This window comes from Wyeomyia smithii, chromosome 2 (genome assembly GCF_029784165.1).
Source record: "Wyeomyia smithii strain HCP4-BCI-WySm-NY-G18 chromosome 2, ASM2978416v1, whole genome shotgun sequence".
In the NCBI taxonomy this organism is placed as follows: domain Eukaryota; kingdom Metazoa; phylum Arthropoda; class Insecta; order Diptera; family Culicidae; genus Wyeomyia; species Wyeomyia smithii.
This window is the reverse complement of record NC_073695.1, coordinates 165,194,406-165,215,476: the sequence shown is the minus strand read 5'-3', so window position 1 is coordinate 165,215,476 and position 21,071 is coordinate 165,194,406. Positions and strand designations below refer to the sequence as shown.

The window sequence follows — 21,071 nt, the reverse complement described above, 5'->3', positions numbered from 1 at the left end:
CGGGTACAACTTCTTCATTAGCACTAAGCTTTTCGTTACTGTTTGCTCAATGTGGGGGCGATAAAGTAGCTTATGATCATAGGTCAAACCAAGGTAGCGAACATTTGACGACCAGGGAATATCCACATTGTTCAACCGAATCTTTGTTGTCGGCACCAAACGTTGACTATTCCGATGTGGGAAGGCTATGGTCTGAGTTTTTGCTGCATTCACACAAATTTTCCATGAGGTGAGGTAATTCACGAAGACGTTAAGCCCAGTTTGCAGCTTTTTAACTATTTGGTTGATCTGTCTGCCCTCGTACATAATGGCGGTATCATCAGCAAACAGCGACAGGATGCCTCCATTGGGTAGTTCAGGAATATCTGATGTGAATAAGTTGTACAGAACAGGACCAAGGATGCTGCCCTGTGGAACACCAGCTCCTACGTCGTATGGGTCAGACAGGCCACCCAGCACACAGACCTGAGATTTGCGCAGCGTAAGATAGTTTTGCACAATCTTCACTAGATAAACGGGATAGTTGTAGCGCTGTAGCTTGTAGATAAGCCCGTCGTGCCACACGTTGTCGAATGCTTTTTCTATGTCCAGGCAGGCCATGGCAGTTGTTTTAGATAGCTCCTTGTTCCGATTGATGAGTTTTGTTACTCTCTGCAGTTGATATGTTGTTGAATGGCCTCTGCGAAAACCGAACTGTTCGTCCAGGAATTTGTTGTTCACTTCTGCGTGGCACAGAATACGGCTGTAGATGCATCGTTCGAATACCTTGCTGAGGGCAGAAAGCAGACTGATGAGACGGTAGCTTTTGGGGCATGTGGGACGCCAAAATGACCGTGAGCAGTTGGGCAAATTACGTAATTCGGTTGCAAACTGTCTGTTTTTCACTTTCTCCAGACGTTCTTGAACGATTTTTGTCAGCTGTCTAGCGTAGAATCGGTGCCTTGGGTTACGGGTACGTTGATATTGCCTTCTCAGCGAGTTTCGCAAGGAAATTATGCGCTTGGTGTTATCGTCGATTTGCGCAAACTTACATGTCACTGGAACAGATGGGATGTAGCGGCACTCTGCTTCCTGGATGACGTCTATCATGGACTGTAGAGTACGATCGATGTCTCCAGTGCTGTTCAAAGTGATGTCCGCATCAAGATGGTTTTCAACATACCGCTGCAGCTGAACCCAATTTGCACGATGGTAATTTCTTCTTTGTTGAACTTGACGCCGCTTTACGTTAGCACCAATCTCAGCGATGACCGGAAGATGATCCGAGGAGAGCTCTGTTATGGTTTTCGGAATCGAAAATCGATCGGTGATGTTGGTCAGAAAAATGTCAAGCTTAGAGCCTACACCACCAGGAGAGATGTAAGTTGGCAATTCCGGATGAGCGGGATAGTAATCTCCAGCTTCGGAATCTTCTACGATGATGTTACCATTTGAGTTGCACCTGGAGTCACCTCAAGCGGAGTGGCGAGCATTGAGATCACCTGTGATGACGAAATTGCCTCCTCTTCTAGACAGCTTTTGGATGTCGTTCTTCAATTTCACCGTGGTTCAATTTGCCCGTCGAGACTGCTTCGGACAATAGACCGCAATAAATGTGAGTCGTCCATCAGTGGTGGTAATTTCGATTCCTACAGCTTCGACAAAGGTTGTGTTGAAACTCGGTAGTGATTTGTATGGTAGTCCTCTCCTTATGGCGATTGCAACCCCGCCCCCAGCTGAGGTTGTGCGGTCCAGTCTGGCTACCGAGTGTTCCGGCAGGCAGAAGTTTATGTTCGGCTTGTGTGTTCAGAAAATGTAGAAGTTCTAACTTCTTGTTGGCCACAGAGTGGGCATTCCAGTTAAGGATTCGAAAGAATGGTTCCATGACGGTAGTAAAAAGTCATCATGACCGCAATCTGTTCCTGGTTGGTGCGACAAGCCTTTGTTTGCTGATCGAGTTTAAGAAACAGCGTAGCTAGCTGTTCCATCGAGTACAAATTGCTACTTGCTGGGGGCATGCTGGCAGCCTGTGCATAACTCAAAAATCCGGGGGGGTCCTGGCTAGGAACACCACCAGTTGGAGGAGGTGGAAACGGCAACGTACTTGAGGTCGCTGGCGGGGTTGGTGTAACGCTAGGTTGTACACTTTTTCTATTCGACGGTCGCTGGCGATTGGCAATTTCACTTCGAATTTTGATAAATTCTGCTCGTTTTGGACAGGAACGGCTGTTCGTAGCATGCTCTTTGTCACAGTTGAGACACTTGATTTGTTCGGCTTCCTCAACAAGACAATCCACTGTTCGATGCGGACCTGCACATTTCATGCAGCGACTCTTGATGTGGCAATTATTTGTGCCATGTCCATAGTTCAAGCAATTGGAACACTGCGTGACATCGCGATGAATCGGTTTGTATCGCTCCCATTGCACGATGATGTTGAATAGGGCGGTGATTGTTTTCACTGTGCTCAGTGTAGTTGAACCCCTGGTCAGGTGGATCAGGTATAACTGATCACGATACTTGATGGCTTTGTTGTGTCTTATCATTTTGTATACTGATTCCACTTCCAGGCCGCAAGCGACAAGCTCCGTTTTTAACTCGTCCAGTTCCAATTCCGGTAAACCACGCAGTACAACTTTGAATGGTTTTGTAGCTGCAATATCGTGAGTAAAATACTCCGCTTTTGTTTGCTTCAGGTAAGCCTCTACTGCCTTGTAATGTGGGGTGGATGGAACGACGATTTTGTAGCCGTCCGTGCATAGCCTCAGGGTAGCTATCAGCCCTTTGCTGATAAGTTCATTGAAGTGTTGCCTTAGTCCAGGCGGGAAACCTTTTACGTAGAAAGGCGGCATTTTCTCCTTTTTTCCGTTTTCTCGATAGTTTGGCCAGCCAGCGATGCAAACTTGTTAGCAGCTAGTATCTTCTTGGCGATTCCATCATCAGCAGGGTCACGAGGACGCTTATTGTTTTGCTCCTTACTGGAACCCGTTTTTCCCATTTCGTTGGGACACGACAACGTACTGTTGTATAACGAATGCGATAGGTAAAACAAACGAATGCGATGGGTAAACTAAAACTTTCAGTTGTTGTAACAAACACGTCTGTACACACCAAGCGTGAGACGAAGAATATGAGCGGCTCCGGCTGAAAAAGGCTCTTATATAGGCCAAATAGCATGTTTTCAATTGCAAGGTATATGATCCTGTCGACCGTGCTTGGGAAGCAAGCATATAACGACCAATCAGAGGTCGAATTTTTCGTTTTGACAAGGCTTGACTATTTTCAATAGTACAATAGTGTGAATAATAAAATTACAATTATGTTATTTTGGGAAGAATCTTAGAAGATTTTCCAATCTATTGCTGCAAGAACGAAGGAAATCCATCGAATACTAACCGATTTATTAGCATTTGAAATTGGACATATTTTTCACTTTTTTCGGTTTTAGATTTTCATTTCACATCCCTATGTAGCCGAACTTCCTGAGAGAAGTATTCTACTTCAAAACATTCCATTTTCGTACATTCACTAGAAATACATGGTGTTGAATCTTTTTCTTATGTCCTAAATACAGATTAACCGATTACAGATTAAGCTTGCTTTTGAATAAACAATATATATAACTTAAATCTATGCAGAAAGTAGCCTAATACACAATCTCTTACACCTTTCTTTTTCGGTGTTGTCGTTTTGTTGTAGCTACATTGTTCCATCCTCTCCTCCCGCATCATCAGTAATCAATCCTCCAGCAACTAAAAAACAGATAGTTTAATCATAAAACTTATTTTCAAACAGTAAATTGAAAGTATACAGGCATAGTGCAATAAATATATGAGTTTCTTATGTCGTCTAATTTTTTTTTTTTTTTTTGTCAGGGAATTAGAATTACGTTGTCCATTAATGTGAACTTTTGTAATAATGTGTCGTCTAATTACTAGAAACCCTAAATAGTGTTTGAAGAATAAATTTTTGGTTTACAAACAAATTTTTGCTTCGAACGCTTCGAAGAATTAAGAATTAAATTCTGAAAAAGATTTTGAAGCGTCATCATTGGTTTAGTACACTCGAATTACGGACTTACTGGTATCGAAATGATAGAAGCTATGTCAAATAAAACTATTCCCAACATTTGATAAAAATCGCTGCAATCCCCAAATGATACCATAAGCTTTCTTCATAGTCAATTAGTAAGCAACTAAATTAGTTGTAAGATTAGTTCTCTTTACTTGACAAGTAGGTTTAAATCCATTCGAATAACAAGCCCTTATCGCCAAAGCAAATAAATCCTAACAATTATAATTTCACATTAAAATAGTGTTGATTGATTAGCCACGCAAAATAAATAATTGATAATTTACTATAAAATACTTGAGTTACAAATGAACCTTCGTGAGCAATAATAAAAGTGTTGAAAAAAGAGATATTGTTAACACTTTTATTATTGCTGACCAAGTATCCCTTTTACGAACTAATCGATGCAATACTCTTGTATTAATTGATGTAACTGATTCGACCAAACTGCGTTCGATCAAAAATACGATACGAAGCGTTCAAAACAAAAATATATGTACATTTATACAACACAACATTATGATTGCATTCATATAGTTTCTCACCTACTCATCGCGGTCAGATGCACCATCTTCTTTTGGTGTGAATTTCATTGAAGTTTCTAAAAATGGAAATGTAAAATTATTCAAATAGGATACAACATAATGTAGTATCTACATACCGTTATTTTCTATCAAATGATATAAGCCGAATTCGTAAATTGAGGTAGCTGCCTTTCCTGACAATTCATTGCTGCGGAACCACGGTGACCGCTAGCTTCAGCGGCTTGTACCACGCAGAAGTAATTTCCTTTAATTGAAAAATGTTAACCATAGTTAATTGCTTGATTTTACTTCATATTTATAATTACCTTACTCGTGAACACTCAATCAAAACGATCAAAACCGATAAACAGAGACAAGCAACACAATAACACTGGAGTGGAGACTAAACTAAAACCTAAATTAATCCACCTATCGGTCAGACTCAGCCTTTCTCATTCAAACTTATTATTTGTAAAAATAGATTTACATGCATGCTTAAATCCAATAAAGGTATATTCACTCTTCGGGTTCTAAAATATTGATGTTGTAATTAAAGTATAAAATATGAAATTTGACGTAATGTTAGTGCTTAAGAAATAGCGAAATAAAAGAAATGACTCTTAATTTCGAACAATTCAATCACGAGCAATACCGGGAACGTTCAGATAGTACGATACCATGTTGTCATATCATGTTGAGGCCATATATATTGGTCAAAGCAGGTATAGTGTTGAATAGTCTTTGAATTTCTTTTCTTTCCAAAACTTTTGAACAGCATATCAAATTGTTATGAAGTTTGTTATTTGTAAATTTGAGAGATGACTCGTTTGTATGACACTAGTTATGTTCAAATAAGTCGTGTAATACTTGAGATAATAGACTTTCGTTGTTTTAGCAATTTAATACATAACGGTTGCTTAAATTCGATTATAATCATATGTGAAGGGAACGTATAGGGCAGCCAAATTCATCAGTTAACCCTTCACTAGCCCGTTCATCTGATATCAATATTGTTCAAATCTCTGAGAAAAGTGAGTGAGTTCAAGTAGTCTTCACATATTTAAACATAACAGGCAAATTAATAATCCGTTTGCAAAAAAAAATCATTAGGGTCTTATGGGGCAACAAGACCTTCCATATGACACTGATTTTATGAAAATTGGTCCAGCCATCTCTGAGAAACTTGAGTGAGATTGAAGTCTCCAGAACACGTTTCTTTCCATAACTTCTGAACCACATGTTCAATCTTCATAAAATTTAAAAGTTAAGGGTTTTGGAGACAGCCCAATCAATTGAAACCAGTTTTATTGAAATCGGTTGTGTGGTTTCTGAGATATTGATGTTTCGTGATTTTTACATTTTGATACATAACCTCTAAACTAAAAATCCGATTACAATGAAATTCAATAGCAACCTATGGCGCAACTAGGCCTTTCATTTGCAATTAATTTCATGAAAATCGGTCCAGCCATCTCTGAGAAAAGTGAGTGAGAAAAAAAAGTTGCACATACACACACACACACACACACATACACACATACATACATACATACAGAAAATGCTCAGTTCGTCGAAAGGGGTCGAGTGGTATATGACATTCGGCTATTGGGACCACTTTTATACCTTTGGTTTTTCCAGTGATTGCTATACCTTTCTAGAAGAAAGGCAAAAAATTGAAGACTGAATGATGGATGCTGACATGACAGCGACATAACAATGATCAGGGATGCCAGACGATTTGAACTGAAGAGCAGCAACGCGTTAATGCGCAATTTTCAGAAAATCCAAGAAGATCCATATTTGTTGTAGAAATATGGAAAATATAAATATGATAGTGTCGTGACGCTTTTTCCGATGGCTCTCCATATCGCGTCCGTTGCTGCCGAATATCGTCAACTGAATGATCTCTGTTTTTCATTCGCTCTATTTTCCAGCCTCAAGTAAAATAAAGCTGCGCTTCATTCTTACTCTTCTCTCTCTCTCTCTCTTCATGTGCTGTGGGCAGCGGTGCCAGGTATCCAGATTTAGCTGGATTATCCAGATTTTTGAACATGTATCCAGGTAGACAGATTTGATGTCCAATTATCCAGATTTTTCATGAATGATCCAGATTTTATCCAGATTTTATTTTCTCTGTTCCGCAAAAAGGTCATCACTTCAAATTTGACGCGAAATTTTGCAATTTTGTCACCAAAAATTTTACGTACCCCAAGACTTTTATCCGAAGAATTTACCTTTCACCCCACGAAATGACTTCCAGATTTTTTCCAGATTTTTTTTGCCTTTTCCAGATTTTTAAAAAAATGACCTGGCAACGCTGGCTGTGGGTCCCGCACCACCGTATTAGCTCGCTTTACCCGTTCTCTCTCACTCGACTCACAGACTCTCATTCAACCGATTATTCTCTCGTCTAGGACCGAGTCCTTTCGTTTTTCGACAGTCAGATTTTTTTTTTTTTAATCTTGCGTTTTGCTTTTAATCGCTGCGTTTTTGTATTTACACGCTAAATGTTTAATGCGGTGTTTGCCCCTCTTCTATTCACACGTCACTTGTTTCTTATACACTATAATCCCTACAATATTCTCCTTCTCTACTCTCATTATATTTTTCAATACTTCGATTGATAATATCTTTTTTTGGTTTAAATTTGAATATAATTGTGCATGCACATATCTTATGTATGTATTTTCGCGTATTAACGTATTAACAGTATTTCTTAAGGACGGTATGATGTTCTTATTATTAACGACGATAAATAATAGACAAATCATTAACAAAAGTGGATGTATTTATTCCTATAGTATGTCTGTTAGTTTTTTTTTTTGTTTTGTTTTATAGATACCTTACTTGAAAACACCATAAACATACTAATCGTCGTACCGTGCTGGCTTTCGAATGCCTTCTCGACGACGTAATGTTCGTTCAATACAATTATAATCGTTGTCTCGAATGGGCTGCTCTAATATTTGCGGTAAGGGAGCCTGGTTTTCTCCGATATCAATTTCGCAATGTAGCTCTTCCGTAATATCGTGACTATCAAGGTTGACCGTAGTTTCTCTTTCTTCTTCAAAAGGTGCTCTTTTGACGTCTTGGACGTTGCGCGAGTATTGGATTCCGTTTCTACTCATAACGACAACCTTGGCCCCGTGCCTCGCCACCACCGTGAAACGCTCAGCCGAAAACATTGGATCTGTCTTAGTTTTTGGGTTTGTGTATAATAGTACACTGTCTCCCACTCGAACGTCACTGTACTTGGCGCCCCGAGATTCATCTGCATACGTTTTGCTATAATGCTTTGCTTCCTTATCTCTTTCTCTTATGTTTATTCGGTCCAACTCTTTGTCATTTTTCTCCGTCCAGAGGCTGGGAAACGTTCCTCGAAATTTCCACCCTACCATTAACTCGAACGGTGTCACGGTTAATCTAGAGTGGGGTACAAGGGTGTTGTGCCTATGCACATACTGCTGTAGTGCCATTCGCCAGTTCACTCCATCTATTTTAGAAGTGGCCAGGGCTTTTATGATTCCCTGGTTTTGACGTTCCACCGCCCCATTTGACTGCGGACTCAATGGTATGGATTTTCGCACCCGAACGCCTTTGTCCCCCCAAAACTCAGAGAAACTAGCACTTTGGAAAGGCGGTCCGTTGTCACTCTGAATTATTCTAGGGCAGCCCCAGAGTTTGAAAATGTCGCACAAAATCGCGTTTGTACTGACTGCATCTGTTTGTCTGATTTCGGTGACTGAAAGAAAGCGGGAGTACGTATCTACTACTATTAAAAATTCTCCCGAGCCGAATCCTGGAACGCATAGGAAGTCTATCTGTAGGATTTCCCATGGTTTCTCCGGCAGTTCCCGCGCAGTAATGCTTCCTTACGTAGCGATTTGGGTAAGACGATCTTGTCATCTTTAAACACCATCGATCCAAGTTTATGAAGACTCTTTTTCTGACATTCGTATTTACTTAAGCTTGGGAGCCAAACATCGCAATCCAATGCCTCACAAATTTGTTGTATCTCTTCATCTTGTTCTGCATGAGTTTCAATTTCGCTTAAGGTCAAATCCATGCAGCCTGCATCAAGAGTGAATAGTAAATGGTTACTGTTCTCTTCCTCGAAAGGTTCATCGTTATGCGAACATTTAATTAATCTTGAAAGAGAGTCAGCTACATTTTCTGTTCCTGTAACTCTTCTCACTACAAAGTCATGGCTGCAGACAAAGCGCCCATGCTTCGGCGCGACAGACCGCGCGTTTTCCTATATGATGACCTGAGCCGAATATAAACTCGTTTGCTGCAGCATCCGTTCGGATAGTGAAAAATCTACTCATCAAATAAAAGGTAAACCGCTCAACACCCCAAACGACTGCCAGGGCTTCTCTATGAGTTTGCGGATACCTCTGCTCTGATGCGGTTAGCGCTTTCGATGCACACGCTATTATTCTTGGTATCTCTTGGGCATTGAACTGCACAAGGATTGCTCCCAAACCTGTTGCTGAAGCATCAACGAACTGTTTTGTTTTGTCTTTCGGGCTGTAATAACCCAGGGTTCTAATCGAATTGATAGCGTTATTCTGTAGGTCCCGGAACTCGGCCTCCTCGTTTTCTGTCCAGTAAAAATTTTCGGAACTGGCTAACGCACGAAGAAACTTTGTCCTAGAAGCTCGATTTATCAAAAAACGGTCTATGAAGGTTACCAACCCCAAAAAACTTTTCACCTCAGAGCAATTAGATGGTTGACGAAAATTTTTAATTGCATTCAGTTTATCATCTTCTATTTTCCATCCGTCGGCTGCTACTGTGAAGCCTAAAAATTTTACCGATGAGCTACCAAACACGCACTTAGATGGATTGATTTTGACTCCATGTTCTTTTAGGCGGTCCATCACTACTGCCAAGTTGGCATCGTGTTCGTCTTTGGTCTCGCCATATACAATAATATCATCGAGATACTTTCGGACACCCTTAATATTTCCCAATATTTTCCTCTGTAGCACCTCTTGGAAAATATCTGGCGCATTGCATAGGCCGAAAGGCAATCTAACGCAGCGGAACATTCCTACTTCGGTGAAAAAATTAGTCAGATGTCGACTATTCTCATGTAATTTGACATGGAAGAACGCATTCGACAAATCAATCGTCGAAAACCATTTTGCACCGTTTAACTCTGCTAGTATTTTCTCTAAGGTTGGCATTGGAAAGGGAGTTCTAACGATGTACTGGTTGGGTCCACGAAGATCTATCACAAGCCTGAAATCCTCCTTTCCTTTCGGAATGACCAACATGGATGAACAGAATGATGAGTCCATTGAATTTGTGACTGGTTCAATAATACCAGCCGAAACTAGCTGTTGCAGCCTTCTCTCCACGAGTGGCTTCATGGCTAGTGGTACATTCACAAAAACGTTACGACAAGGAGGTTTAGTTTGATCATACTTAATTTCGACCGGAGGTATATTAAATCTCGGAAACACGACCTCTGAGCTGATGGTCGAAATCTCTAGGGTATCGGAATGCAATCTCCAAGATTTTTGGTTTATGTTGATTGGAACTTGTAAACCCAATAGCAGTATGCTATATCTTGTTGCCGTAGGCCTTCCTAGTAACGAACGTGCCTCTTTCACCACGTAGAACTTTTCTAACAAATTGGGCCGATCCTCAGATATGAAAAGGAATGCTTCGAAAGTGCATACCACTTCTATTTCACCTGCTGAAGCATATGCTTTCAAAGGCCGATCTGTTTCCATTCTGACATTATACAAACCGCTGCTGTGGCATTTGTTCCCTTGTAATTGCGTAAATACTTTTTCTGTCAACGTGTTGACTTGAGCGCCAGAATCAATTAAGAAAATGCATGATAAACCCGCTAACTTGGCCTGGATCAAACCTTCTTCTAGTTGTACTGTTGCAATGACCATTTGTTCTGTTGTAACCACCGGTTGAACTTCCAACTCTGCAATCTAGTAAGTAAATGGTTTGTAAGACCCTAATTCACAGATCATCTTTTCTTTCGTATATACGTTCACCAGACAATTAAATGAAAGAAAACATTGTTATAAAAAAATGTTTATTAACAGTACCATTCTGGTAATAATACTAAACTATGTTTTCAGTCTATGTACTTTGAAAGTGAAATACGAAAAAAGAGAGAAAAAAATCAATTGGAGTCACTTATCGGTTATGTCACTTACATCTTCGGATATAACAGCTTTTTCTGTTTCTTCTCCCTCAGCAGCTAACATTGCAATTTTCTCCGATACCAGTGGCTTCTGATCCTCTATCATTCGACTATTTGTAGATCTCACGAACGACCTGCAAGCTCTTTGCAGGTGACCCAAACGTCCACAATTCCGACAAACCATGTTCACTGCCTTGCAGTCCTCCGCCTTATGGAACAGACCGTTGCATCTGAAACAGCGACTTGCAGTAGTCTCCGGCCTGTTTCTCCAAACTGTCCGCGGAGTCCTTGCAAATCGCGACCTGAAATCTCCTCTACGATTGTTTGAAAGAGTTTCATATCTTCCACCATCGAATGATCGTTGGATATTTTTCTCTCTGGTAGGTACCGCGGTGACACGAGCTACCGTTGTTGGCTCCTGGTTGCTGTGTTTTATACGAAAATACTCTTCGTTTAGTCGTATAGCTTCGATTTCTCGGACTTTGTCAACAAGCTCTGCAAAAGAGCCTTTGCGGCTAAGCATTTTAAGTGCCATCGTGCGAACTTCGCGACATCTCGAATGTTCTGCTACACAGGATACAATTTCCTCAAGTTCCTTACTCTCGCTAAACTCGCACAAACGCGCTGTTACTCCTACTCGCATGAGAAACGCAAGGTCCGTTTCCTCAGGTTTCTGGTTCATAAGGTTTAGCTTCCGACGCTGAAGCATTAGTCCGAGCCTGATCCGAAATATGTTTTTAAGCGCCATAAAGCGTTTGAAAAAGGATGAGTATCCTGATTCGGTGCGTCTGGAGTCGACTTTGTATTCCTGAATATGTCCAGGAGCCGTTGGCCTGCTTTAACTTTAAACACAGTAAACTGAGTGGCTTCATCAACGACTGCCGCTAATTTCATTGTATCTATCAATAAATCTTTCCATATTTCGAAATCGTGCCTACCGATTACATCACCGTCGCAGGACGGCTTGCATTCTGGAACGGTAATCGCGGAAACAGACATCTGCTTCACCGACGACATGAATCGTGTCATTTCTGCACTGCCCTTGGTACCTTGCCACTGTGTACTGGTTGGGCCAACATCGTCTATGAAATCTACACTATTTATCTCGCTGCTTATGCTTCTTGGTGTATTCAAACTTGTTTGAAGCGATAAAATTGTTTCACGTGCTTTACTCAATTCATTATTCAACTCTACGTTGCTAGACTTTAACTCAGCAAGCTCTTTTAGGACCGTATCCAATTTTTCGTTTTTTTTCTTACATTTTCTGTAACATTAAAAAATATCAAACGTTAAAAATGTCGATCAGGTACAATTCCATAAACAAATGAGTTTTTTTTTTTTTTTTTTTTTAATAACACTGTACGCCATTTTTTTTTCACCCATCGCTCATGGTTTTCTATTTTTTTTATTCTCAGAAACACGATAGCGGCATTTTTTCTTTTTCTTTTTTTTTTTTATATCGCGCATTCTTTTTTTCATTAATTCAATAGCCTACTAACCTAAATGCATATTAGAATCCGTCTTCTCATATTCCTTTTACTATTTTTTTTTGCATGGCAATTAAATTTGGTTCACTGTAGTACTATCAACGGGGCCATTTTCTTTTTTTTTTGGCATGCTTTTCTGCTGCGTGTTTATGGGGCATATTTTCGTCCCATTAATTATAATCAACAACGCGTAATTTATTTACACAGTCGTTACACAATTTCAAGTTCGTGAAACCTTTAGAGCGGGGTATAATACCTACCTAACAGGAGCGTCGGGTTCTCCAACTGCGCCATATTTGTCGTGACGCTTTTTCCGATGGCTCTCCATATCGCGTCCGTTGCTGCCGAATATCGTCAACTGAATGATCTCTGTTTTTCATTCGCTCTATTTTCCAGCCTCAAGTAAAATAAAGCTGCGCTTAATTCTTACTCTTCTCTCTCTCTTCATGTGTTGTGGGTCCTGCACAGGGTTGCCACATTTATATCTGTATTTTTCTTTGAAAATATCTGTATATTTGTATCTCGGGCCAAAAAATCTGTATTGAGCAAACTCAGAATCTTGGATGGAAAAAATTTACTTGCAGAACATATTTAAACAAATTCATTCTTCTCTACATGATGTTCATACAGGTTTTTGTTAAATTTATTTTTAAAAGTTTTCGTTAATTTAATATTAGAATCTCCTTCTTGTTCTGCAACGTAGTTTTCAGCTTTTTAAATTGAGATCATTAGCTTAGGGGCCATGCAATTTCTGGTTTCAATTATATATTAAAAGTATGCGTTCTAAACAAACCGAAGAGTGTAGATTTATATAAAAAATTTTCACAAATGATCTGTAATAGAAACTTGAAATTACCATCCCGCCTAATGGTGTTCAACAGCTCAGACCAAGTTAAGTCATTTGTTTCAATGAATCTTCCGGTCAAAAAGTTTTTTTTTCAGCGTGCGAAATTCGTTAGACAGCCCTTGTCAGTCAGTTATTGTTACGAATTTGGGGAATTATCGCATCATTTAAATTTTCCAATTTCACGAACGATTTAAGATTACTTAAAGCTGCCATTTTTATAACAGGATCGGTGAAATCGCTCCTCTTTGCAATTTGTTTCGAATCCTGACAAATATTTCGAAACGTTCGTTTTCGGGCTTCGTTCAAGTCACATTCCATTTCTTTTTTATCGATACCTACATAATCCTGATGTTGTTTTTTTTACAAAACTTTGAAAATCGAATCGAATTCTACCTTTGAAATTGATTTCAGTTCATTGGTATAACAAAAAAAATCTGTAAAATCCATCGCGTGCGTCGTACGCAGAGGATCGCGATGTTTGGCAAGAAATATACTCATGGTTAGTTTTCGTAATAAGCGCGCAACATTGTTATATTCTGTTTTTCAGGTGTGTTTTTTTTTGCGGAATCGTATCGTTTTTTTTAGAGCAGACAAAGTGTGTACGAGAAACGTCGTTGGTCGATCAATTAGGTAGAAAATGCCCGGTTGACCGAACCCCTAGTGACTCCGCGTCGATACCTTCATGAGGTCGAATTATCTGCAAATAGATCAACAAAGCGCAATAGATTTCGGTGTAAAGAGGATCACCTTACGAAGAGATATCATATCATTTCAAGTTGTCCCAATTTGATCATTGTTACATTGTAAAACTGAATAAGTTCGAATCGCATTATGAATATCATGGCGGATATAATTAACTTGTTCGCGCGATACTTGTTCTAAAGAACCCGACACTCGAAACCAGCGCATCGTTTACCAAAACGAACCCTGCTGTGTACCTTGCCCTTTCTCCAACATCCCAGTGATTTCTCGTGAAAGTGCAGAGGTGTTCTCGGCTTCCAATAAGCGAGTATCACGTCAACATTTTCCTATACAAATTCCTTCTTTGACCTGCATTAAATAGGATGCGGCCGGCGCTAGTATTGCCTAAAATCAAGGTCACCAGATTTTACACATTGAGGATGCATGTTGGTCCCAAGCATCATCTGTTGGTTCTCTGTGTAATTACAGCTGATCTGGCAATAACGGAGTAGCAACCGCGGGCGGTAAATCATACTCATGCTCATAATAAGAAAATCTGTAAAATCTGTATTTTTAGCAATATTCTGTTATTCTGTAATACAGATTCTGTATTGCTTTTTCAGTTCAAAAATCTGTAAAATACAGAAAAATCTGTATATGTGGCATCCCTGGTCCCGCACCACCGTATTAGCTCGCTTTACCCGTTCTCTCTCACTCAACTCACAGACTCTCATTCAACCGATTATTCTCTCGTCTAGGACCGAGTCCTTTCGTTTTTCGACAGTCAGATTTTTTTTTTAATCTTGCGTTTTGCTTTTGATCGCTGCGTTTTTGTATTTACACGCTAAATGTTTAATGCGGTGTTTGCCCCTCTTCTATTCACACGTCACTTGTTTCTTATACACTATAATCCCTACAGATAGATTTCAACAACACATAAAAGATCGATCCAGGCTAGTCGGTTGAATCAGTGGATCGGTTAATTCCAAAAGAATACACTACACACTAATACACAACACTACATTTTCAATTACTGAGTAACTGTTAGATGTTGCTTTTTATCGAGCTGCGTTTGTTTGGAAATTAAAACAGTGAAAAAAGTAAAAAATGAATAGAAATATACATACATTTGCTGAATATTCTGTAGATTTGGCATGCCTGGTTATGTCAAATCAACCGGTACGTTTTGCTTATGTCTTCGTTTTCGCGACGGTACTACACCCTACATCGTCTCGGACTACACTTTTTAGCCTTAACCTGAAACGAGAACCCAAACGAAACTACACCCAGTTGTTAATTTTTTCGTACGGCATTTGATAGCATTTATTTTTGTTGTTGGTGTTTTCAAACTACACCCTGCCGCTTTCGGGTGTAGTCCGGGAAAATGAAAAAAAAAACACCTACAGGGCACAAGTGTAGTCCTTGTGTAGCTACACCGCAAAAACGAATTCGGCATTAAAGCTGCGTGCAAGAAGCTTATGTTCCCGCAGTTATGTGATGCCTGTTCAACGTTTGTTAAACCAGAACGTTAAGAAGCGTATTCACTTGAAACACAGCACACGTCATATTACAGATTAGCCCAGATGCATCCTTCAATGACTGCCAAGCAATGGATCGCAAGTTCGAATCTCACCAGGAACCCAACACAAAAACGATGGTTTATAAAAAGGGTGGTATTGCTTTCTAATATAAATTAAAAATTTACCCATAGGTATATCCACAAGTAAAAAACTAATACGACGCAAATAATAATTATAAGAAAAAAATTGAATTTTAATTTTGCATTTTGTTTGTGCAAAAAGAGCTGGTTAATGTCGTTTAAACTTTTTCCCCGCCCTTATTCAGCGCGAGCTGCGTAAGTACGTTCTAATGCGCGAAACAAACGTTGGCAAAGATTATTATTAAACAAGCGTTTGACAAGAGCCTTTCTAAAGTCGAGCAACGGTTTAACAGATGTTTAATAAGTTTTTTGTTCGACAGGTCGAACACATGCCGAACAGTAGCGTAATAAATGTTTTTCGGTGCAGCTGCTCAACGCTGGTTTAACAAGTGTTGAATGGAATATTCTGCTGTTGTTGTTTAAAACCCTCTTCGCCGTTCCTAAGCAACTGTGTGTCGGATAATTTCTCCAAATTTAACTGAACAACCATTGAACAGAAGTTTTTTATTTTTCATTTCGGTTGTTGTTCAACTGTAGCCTAATAAAAGTGATGGAGTAACATTTAGGCAACAATAATTGTTCCTTGGGTACAGCATTGGTAGTAACAGGAGAGTTGTGTTGCTTCCTGGAAATAAAACAACATCCATCACAGCAACTTCCAGCCTGCGAAGCGAGTCGTTAACCTACAAAATGGAGTAAGGAAAGAATTAATTGTTTTCTTTTTTTTTTACTCTCGCTTTTTTACCGTCGGTCTAGTTCCGCCACTGTTGTGGCCAATCACCGACGCCCAGGGAGACAACTCCACACCCAGGACCCTAACTCACGACCCGTTTATTAACGGACCGGCGCCAACGGCTTTACTTCCTCATGCGATGGAAGGCGTGATCCCAGAGATTTTTCGCCTCAGAAAATCTCCCGGTGTCGGCTAGGATTGAATCTAGACCAGTTGGGTTGGTTGTGAGTGGATCACGCCACCTCACAACCATCGACACCTATGTCGGCGGTGGGATTCGAGAACCCAGGCGTCGAACGTGGTTGGCGGAGACGTTACCAACCACACTAGGCCCCCGCTCAATCTTGTTTGTTTTCTTTTAGTACCAATTATATTTGCAATAAACACAAACAAGATCTGAGAAATAATATTGTATACTTACTCAACATTTTAGATTAATCTGAATATTACAGATTTCTCTGGAATAATGATTAACCGCAAAACCTGTTCCTTTTACATCTAAAGCGAAACACGAACAAAACTGATAGTGAAGCCACAGGCTAACAGACATAACATGTCGAACAAATTTTCAATAAAATCATCGTTTGGATGATTCCAGTACTTTACGTTAGTAACACTAGCACCATATGCTGTCATCTTCACGCTGCGTCATGTATTTCGACATCAGCGCCAACGTTACTGCATGTGTCAAATGGGGAACTACAAAATATGTATGAGATTGCATGACAGCGCCCCAGACGACGTTTTCGCGCGATGACTGTTATTCGATTGAAAATTTGAAATGAACGTTTTCTGTGGCGATGGATCTAGGTTCCAGTGTTACGTCTGTTAGTCTGTGGTGAAGCTTTCGTTATTTTGACAGTTCTATTTTTCGGAATCTCGGTAAGAACTTTTTGGGTTCAACGAGATCTCGGTTAAATGATGTCAAGCTTCCGAGATTCGGTATTTTAGTTAGCCAATAGCAATTTTAGCCTTGGAAGACAACATTACACGCGTTATTTGCGAGATACCAGCCGAAATGCTCGAAAAAGTGACCCAAAATTTGACTTTTCGTATGGACCATTTAAAACGTAGCCGTGGCCAACATTTAAATGAAATTATCTTTAAAAAGTAAATGGCATAAACCAATTTATCGGCTCAAATAAAGATTTCAGCCAGTCTTGTAATTTTTATGCGTTTTTTTTTAAAAGAAGAACCAAATTCTTGAAAAATCACCCTTTATATGGTCGGCGTGCGGCCAGACCGAGTCAAGCGCCAAACACATTGTTTTGAGTAATTAGCAGTTGAAGTTTGACCACCCATAAATTAATCGTGTTTGAACTTATCGTTAATTCAATGCAAACATGTAATGAACAGGGTTTAATGAATGTCCTTTTATCATAAATACACGAAAAATATCAATAATTGATAAAATATTTGGTTTTTATTTTTGACACCTATGCACTCAGTTTACTCTGGTCGAACAAAAATTTTAAAAGTTGGTCTTCAGTTCGGTCTGTTCAAACGTTTTTTCTACAACATATCAACTTGTCTATTAAACAAGCTAATTTTTCTCACTAGTCAAACGTAATACATAGACATCAACACTGCTTTATCTCTCAGGCCAATCTGTATCAGAAATTATACAGCTGATAGACAAGCAAAGCTTTATTTCTGTTGCTCTATTTCCTGGTGCCAAAGCGCACCAAGTGCTAAGTGTTAAGATAGTATCAAAATGAAATGCTCTGGTATTTTGGAGCGGGTATTGTTCAATTTTATTAATTTAACGTATATTGACCCAGTCCTGACGTTTGTTACAAGAAAAAATTAATAAGTTTTGAAAAATATCAAATGGAAATAAAATGCACTTGGTTCGGTCTGGCTCAACAAGATCTTGAAAAAAAGTGATGTGCCCATTGAAACGAAATTCGGCTCTGCGAAAACCACCTGGCTGTTTATTTCTCTAATTCTGATGACAGTCGTATTAACGAGCTGTCCGAAGCGGAGAAATCAGTTACTGATTGAAATAAAGCGCAAAGTTAGCTTTTAAATCACAAACAATCACTTTATTTAGATACCATGTCTGTGTTTATGGTTCACTCTGGTCGAACGCAATTTCGTTCTTTTTACAAAGTGCAACAACGATTTTGACGTAGAACTACGTTTTTCTTTAGCCTGTAAAGGGATGTAAATAGGAAAACTATTAAATAGGAAAACTATTAGGGATGTAAATAGGAAAACTATTAACGAAAAAGGGACGAAATATGTCCCTTTTTAAATGCTTATAAATCAGTTTGTTTTCAACCGATTTCCTTCATTTTTGCAGCAATTGTTTGGAAAATTATACACGCATCCACCCAAATGTAGAAAATTGTTGATTGATTATGCAAACTATTGTACTATTGATAATTGTCAAGCCTTGTTTAAACGAAAACTACGTACTCTGATTGGTCGTTATAAGATTGCTTCCCAAGCACGGTCGACAGAATCATATACCTTGCAATTGAAAACATGCTATTTGGCCTATATAAGAGCCTGTTTCAGCCGAAGCCGCTCATAATTGATCTGGACAGCGACAAGTTGTCAACAGTAGTCGTCCTTCCTTAGCAGCAGCACTAGCCCTGTGGTTGGTCACCACGTCTCAGGAGCAGCGCGGTTCTTCTCAGCGTGCCTCGCCAGACTGCCATTATTCCCCCGTGTTTGGGTAGCATGAAGATCGTCATCACCAAATCCAATTTTGAACAGCAAAATGCCTTTTTTCAAGGCAAATAAACAAGTCATTGAAAGTTAATAATTTTTGACAACGTAAGCAAGCATTCTGTGCGGATTCTAGCAGTTACATCTGTCGCGGCCGTCTAATTTACAGAAGGTGAGAAATAGCTTCCACAATGCATGTTGTTTGTGTATCTTAACTCTCCCACTGTTGGGGCAGCACAAAGGTTGCGATCAGCAACCGATTTTAAACAGCAAAATGCCTTTTTTCAAGGCAAATAAACAAGTAATTGAAGGGTGAAAATTTCCTAGCATCAACACAAGCAAACATTCTTCGCGGGATCCTAGCAATCAAATTCTGTTGTAGTTTATTTAGTTAATACCCCCACTGTTGGGAAAGCACAAAGGCTGCGACCAACATAACCGATTTTGAATAACAAACTGCCCTGTTAGGACGCATTTACAAAGGCAATTAATTCGAATATGCAGAGCTAATATGAAGTCGATTCAATCAATCAGCATTAACAGAATTTCGTCGTCTCCCAGCTGCCAAGTTGCAACATGATGCAACACGCAACAACGAGCAAACGAAATCGCTTGATGTTATAAACCGCAATAAAATACGGGTTAAAACCGTTGCGTGTGTGAGAGCACCATCGGTGTTTGTTCGCTGGAAACAAATATCGAATGCGAATTGTGGAATAATTCGTCTAAAGAATATTAGAGAATTAGACAGCTGAACTGAAAGGCGTGGCATACTACGTAGCACCCTTCGGCTATTAAAGAGTGTTTCTGGGAAAACTAGCTACATTTATTAGTCGGAAGGCGAGCTCGATGGACCGTCTACAACGTTGACAGCAGTAGAAGCAGATACAGCACTCAGAAGTAACAGCGGGTTGCGCCTGTGGCTGCCTTCAAATTAAATAAATCACTTGCGCTGTGGTTGGTCACCATGTCTCAGTAGCAGCGCGGTTCTTCTCAGCGTGCCTCGCCAGACTGCCATTATTCCCCCACTGTTGGGGCAGCATAAAGATCGTCATCACCAAATCCAATTTTGAACAGCAAAATGCCTTTTTTCGAGGCAAATAAACAAGTCATTGAAAGTTAATAATTTTTGACAACGTAAGCAAGCATTCTGTGCGGATTCTAGCAGTTACATCTGTCGCGGCCGTCTAATTTACAGAAGGTGAGAAATAGCTTCCACAGTGCATGTTGTCCGTGTATCTTAACTCTCCCACTGTTGGGGCAGCACAAAGGTTGCGATCAGCAACCGATTTTGAACAACAAAATGCCTTTTTGGTGTAGAACTATGTTTTACTTTAGCATACCACACAGGGATGCAAACTGAAAAATTGGGACGAAATTTGTCCCTTTTCAAATGCTTATAGGTCGGTTGGTTTTCAACCGAATTCCTTCATTCTTGCAGCAATCGATTGGAAAAATATACACGCATCTGCCCAAACGCAGAAAAATGTTGTTTGAATCTACGAACTATTGCACTATTGAAAATTGTCAAGTCTTGTTGAAATGAAAATAACGTCCTCTGGTCGCTTGCTTGCTGTGAGTGTATGATATGGTATCATGTGTGTATGTGTGTATGTGTGTATGATATGTTATGATGTGTATGGTATGATGATATGGTATGATGATATGGTATGATGTGTGTGTGTCTATGATATGGTATGATTTGTGTGTGTGTGCTGTGTATGGGTTTTAACTCGGCACGATCTGCTAACTGCTGAAACCGGTTCACGAAATTCACACCCCTTCATTAGTAGACATTATAACTCATTACCCAAGTAAAAATATTGGTTTTATCTAAGTTTTATAGGGCTCAATACAGTCAAAAAGCGCTATAAAACTTTGATAAAAACAGTTGTGTTACTAGGGTAATGAAACACTCAATGCATTTGTTAATAGTGTACGTAGTTCTACGTCATTTATACGGTCGTGTCTTGGATACAACCTCCTACTTTTTTACTATAACACGCCTATGAACTGTTCAAATGATTTCATTCTTTAATGGAACATAGATCATCAGTTTTCACATCCACTGGTGCTAATTACTCTATTTTTAAGATAATGGCGCTTGGCTCGGTCTGGTCGCACGCCGACCATATATGGTAGCTGCTCCGTGGTTTTTGGCCGCAGCTCTTTGCGCATTTCCCGATAAAAAAATTTTGACAGATGATATTATACGCATGTATCAACTAGATAGGGTGT

At 39.6% G+C, this 21,071-nt stretch overlaps 1 protein-coding gene and 1 long non-coding RNA gene across 2 annotated transcripts; both read right to left on the bottom strand.

Annotated features, from left to right (window-relative positions):
* Window positions 1-3,043: 3,043 nt before the first annotated feature.
* LOC129721029 (uncharacterized) lies at window positions 3,044-5,055 on the bottom strand. The gene is made up of 4 exons (XR_008727332.1): window positions 4,901-5,055; window positions 4,712-4,839; window positions 4,596-4,651; window positions 3,044-3,731 (listed from the first exon to the last, which is right to left on the bottom strand). It is a non-coding gene; the product is annotated as an uncharacterized LOC129721029 (long non-coding RNA).
* A 6,165-nt stretch (window positions 5,056-11,220) lies between these two features.
* On the bottom strand, window positions 11,221-12,579 carry LOC129721027 (uncharacterized). The gene is made up of 2 exons (XM_055673069.1): window positions 12,497-12,579; window positions 11,221-12,013 (listed from the first exon to the last, which is right to left on the bottom strand). The coding sequence occupies exons 1-2, from the start codon at window positions 12,562-12,564 to the stop codon at window positions 11,458-11,460; spliced, it is 624 nt and encodes a 207-aa protein (XP_055529044.1). The 5' UTR covers window positions 12,565-12,579; the 3' UTR covers window positions 11,221-11,457.
* Between the last annotated feature and the right edge of the window lie 8,492 nt (window positions 12,580-21,071).

What these genes read in the sequence shown, in the direction of transcription:
- LOC129721027 (XM_055673069.1), bottom strand. Translation starts at nt 12,564, where the DNA reads ATGGAGAGCCATCGGAAAAAGCGTCACGACAAATATGGCGCAGTTGGA. An exon ending in GAACCCGACGCTCCTGTTAG is followed by an intron (nt 12,014 to 12,496) that starts GTAGGTATTATA and finishes TTAATGTTACAG; the next exon opens with AAAATGTAAGAAAAAAAACG.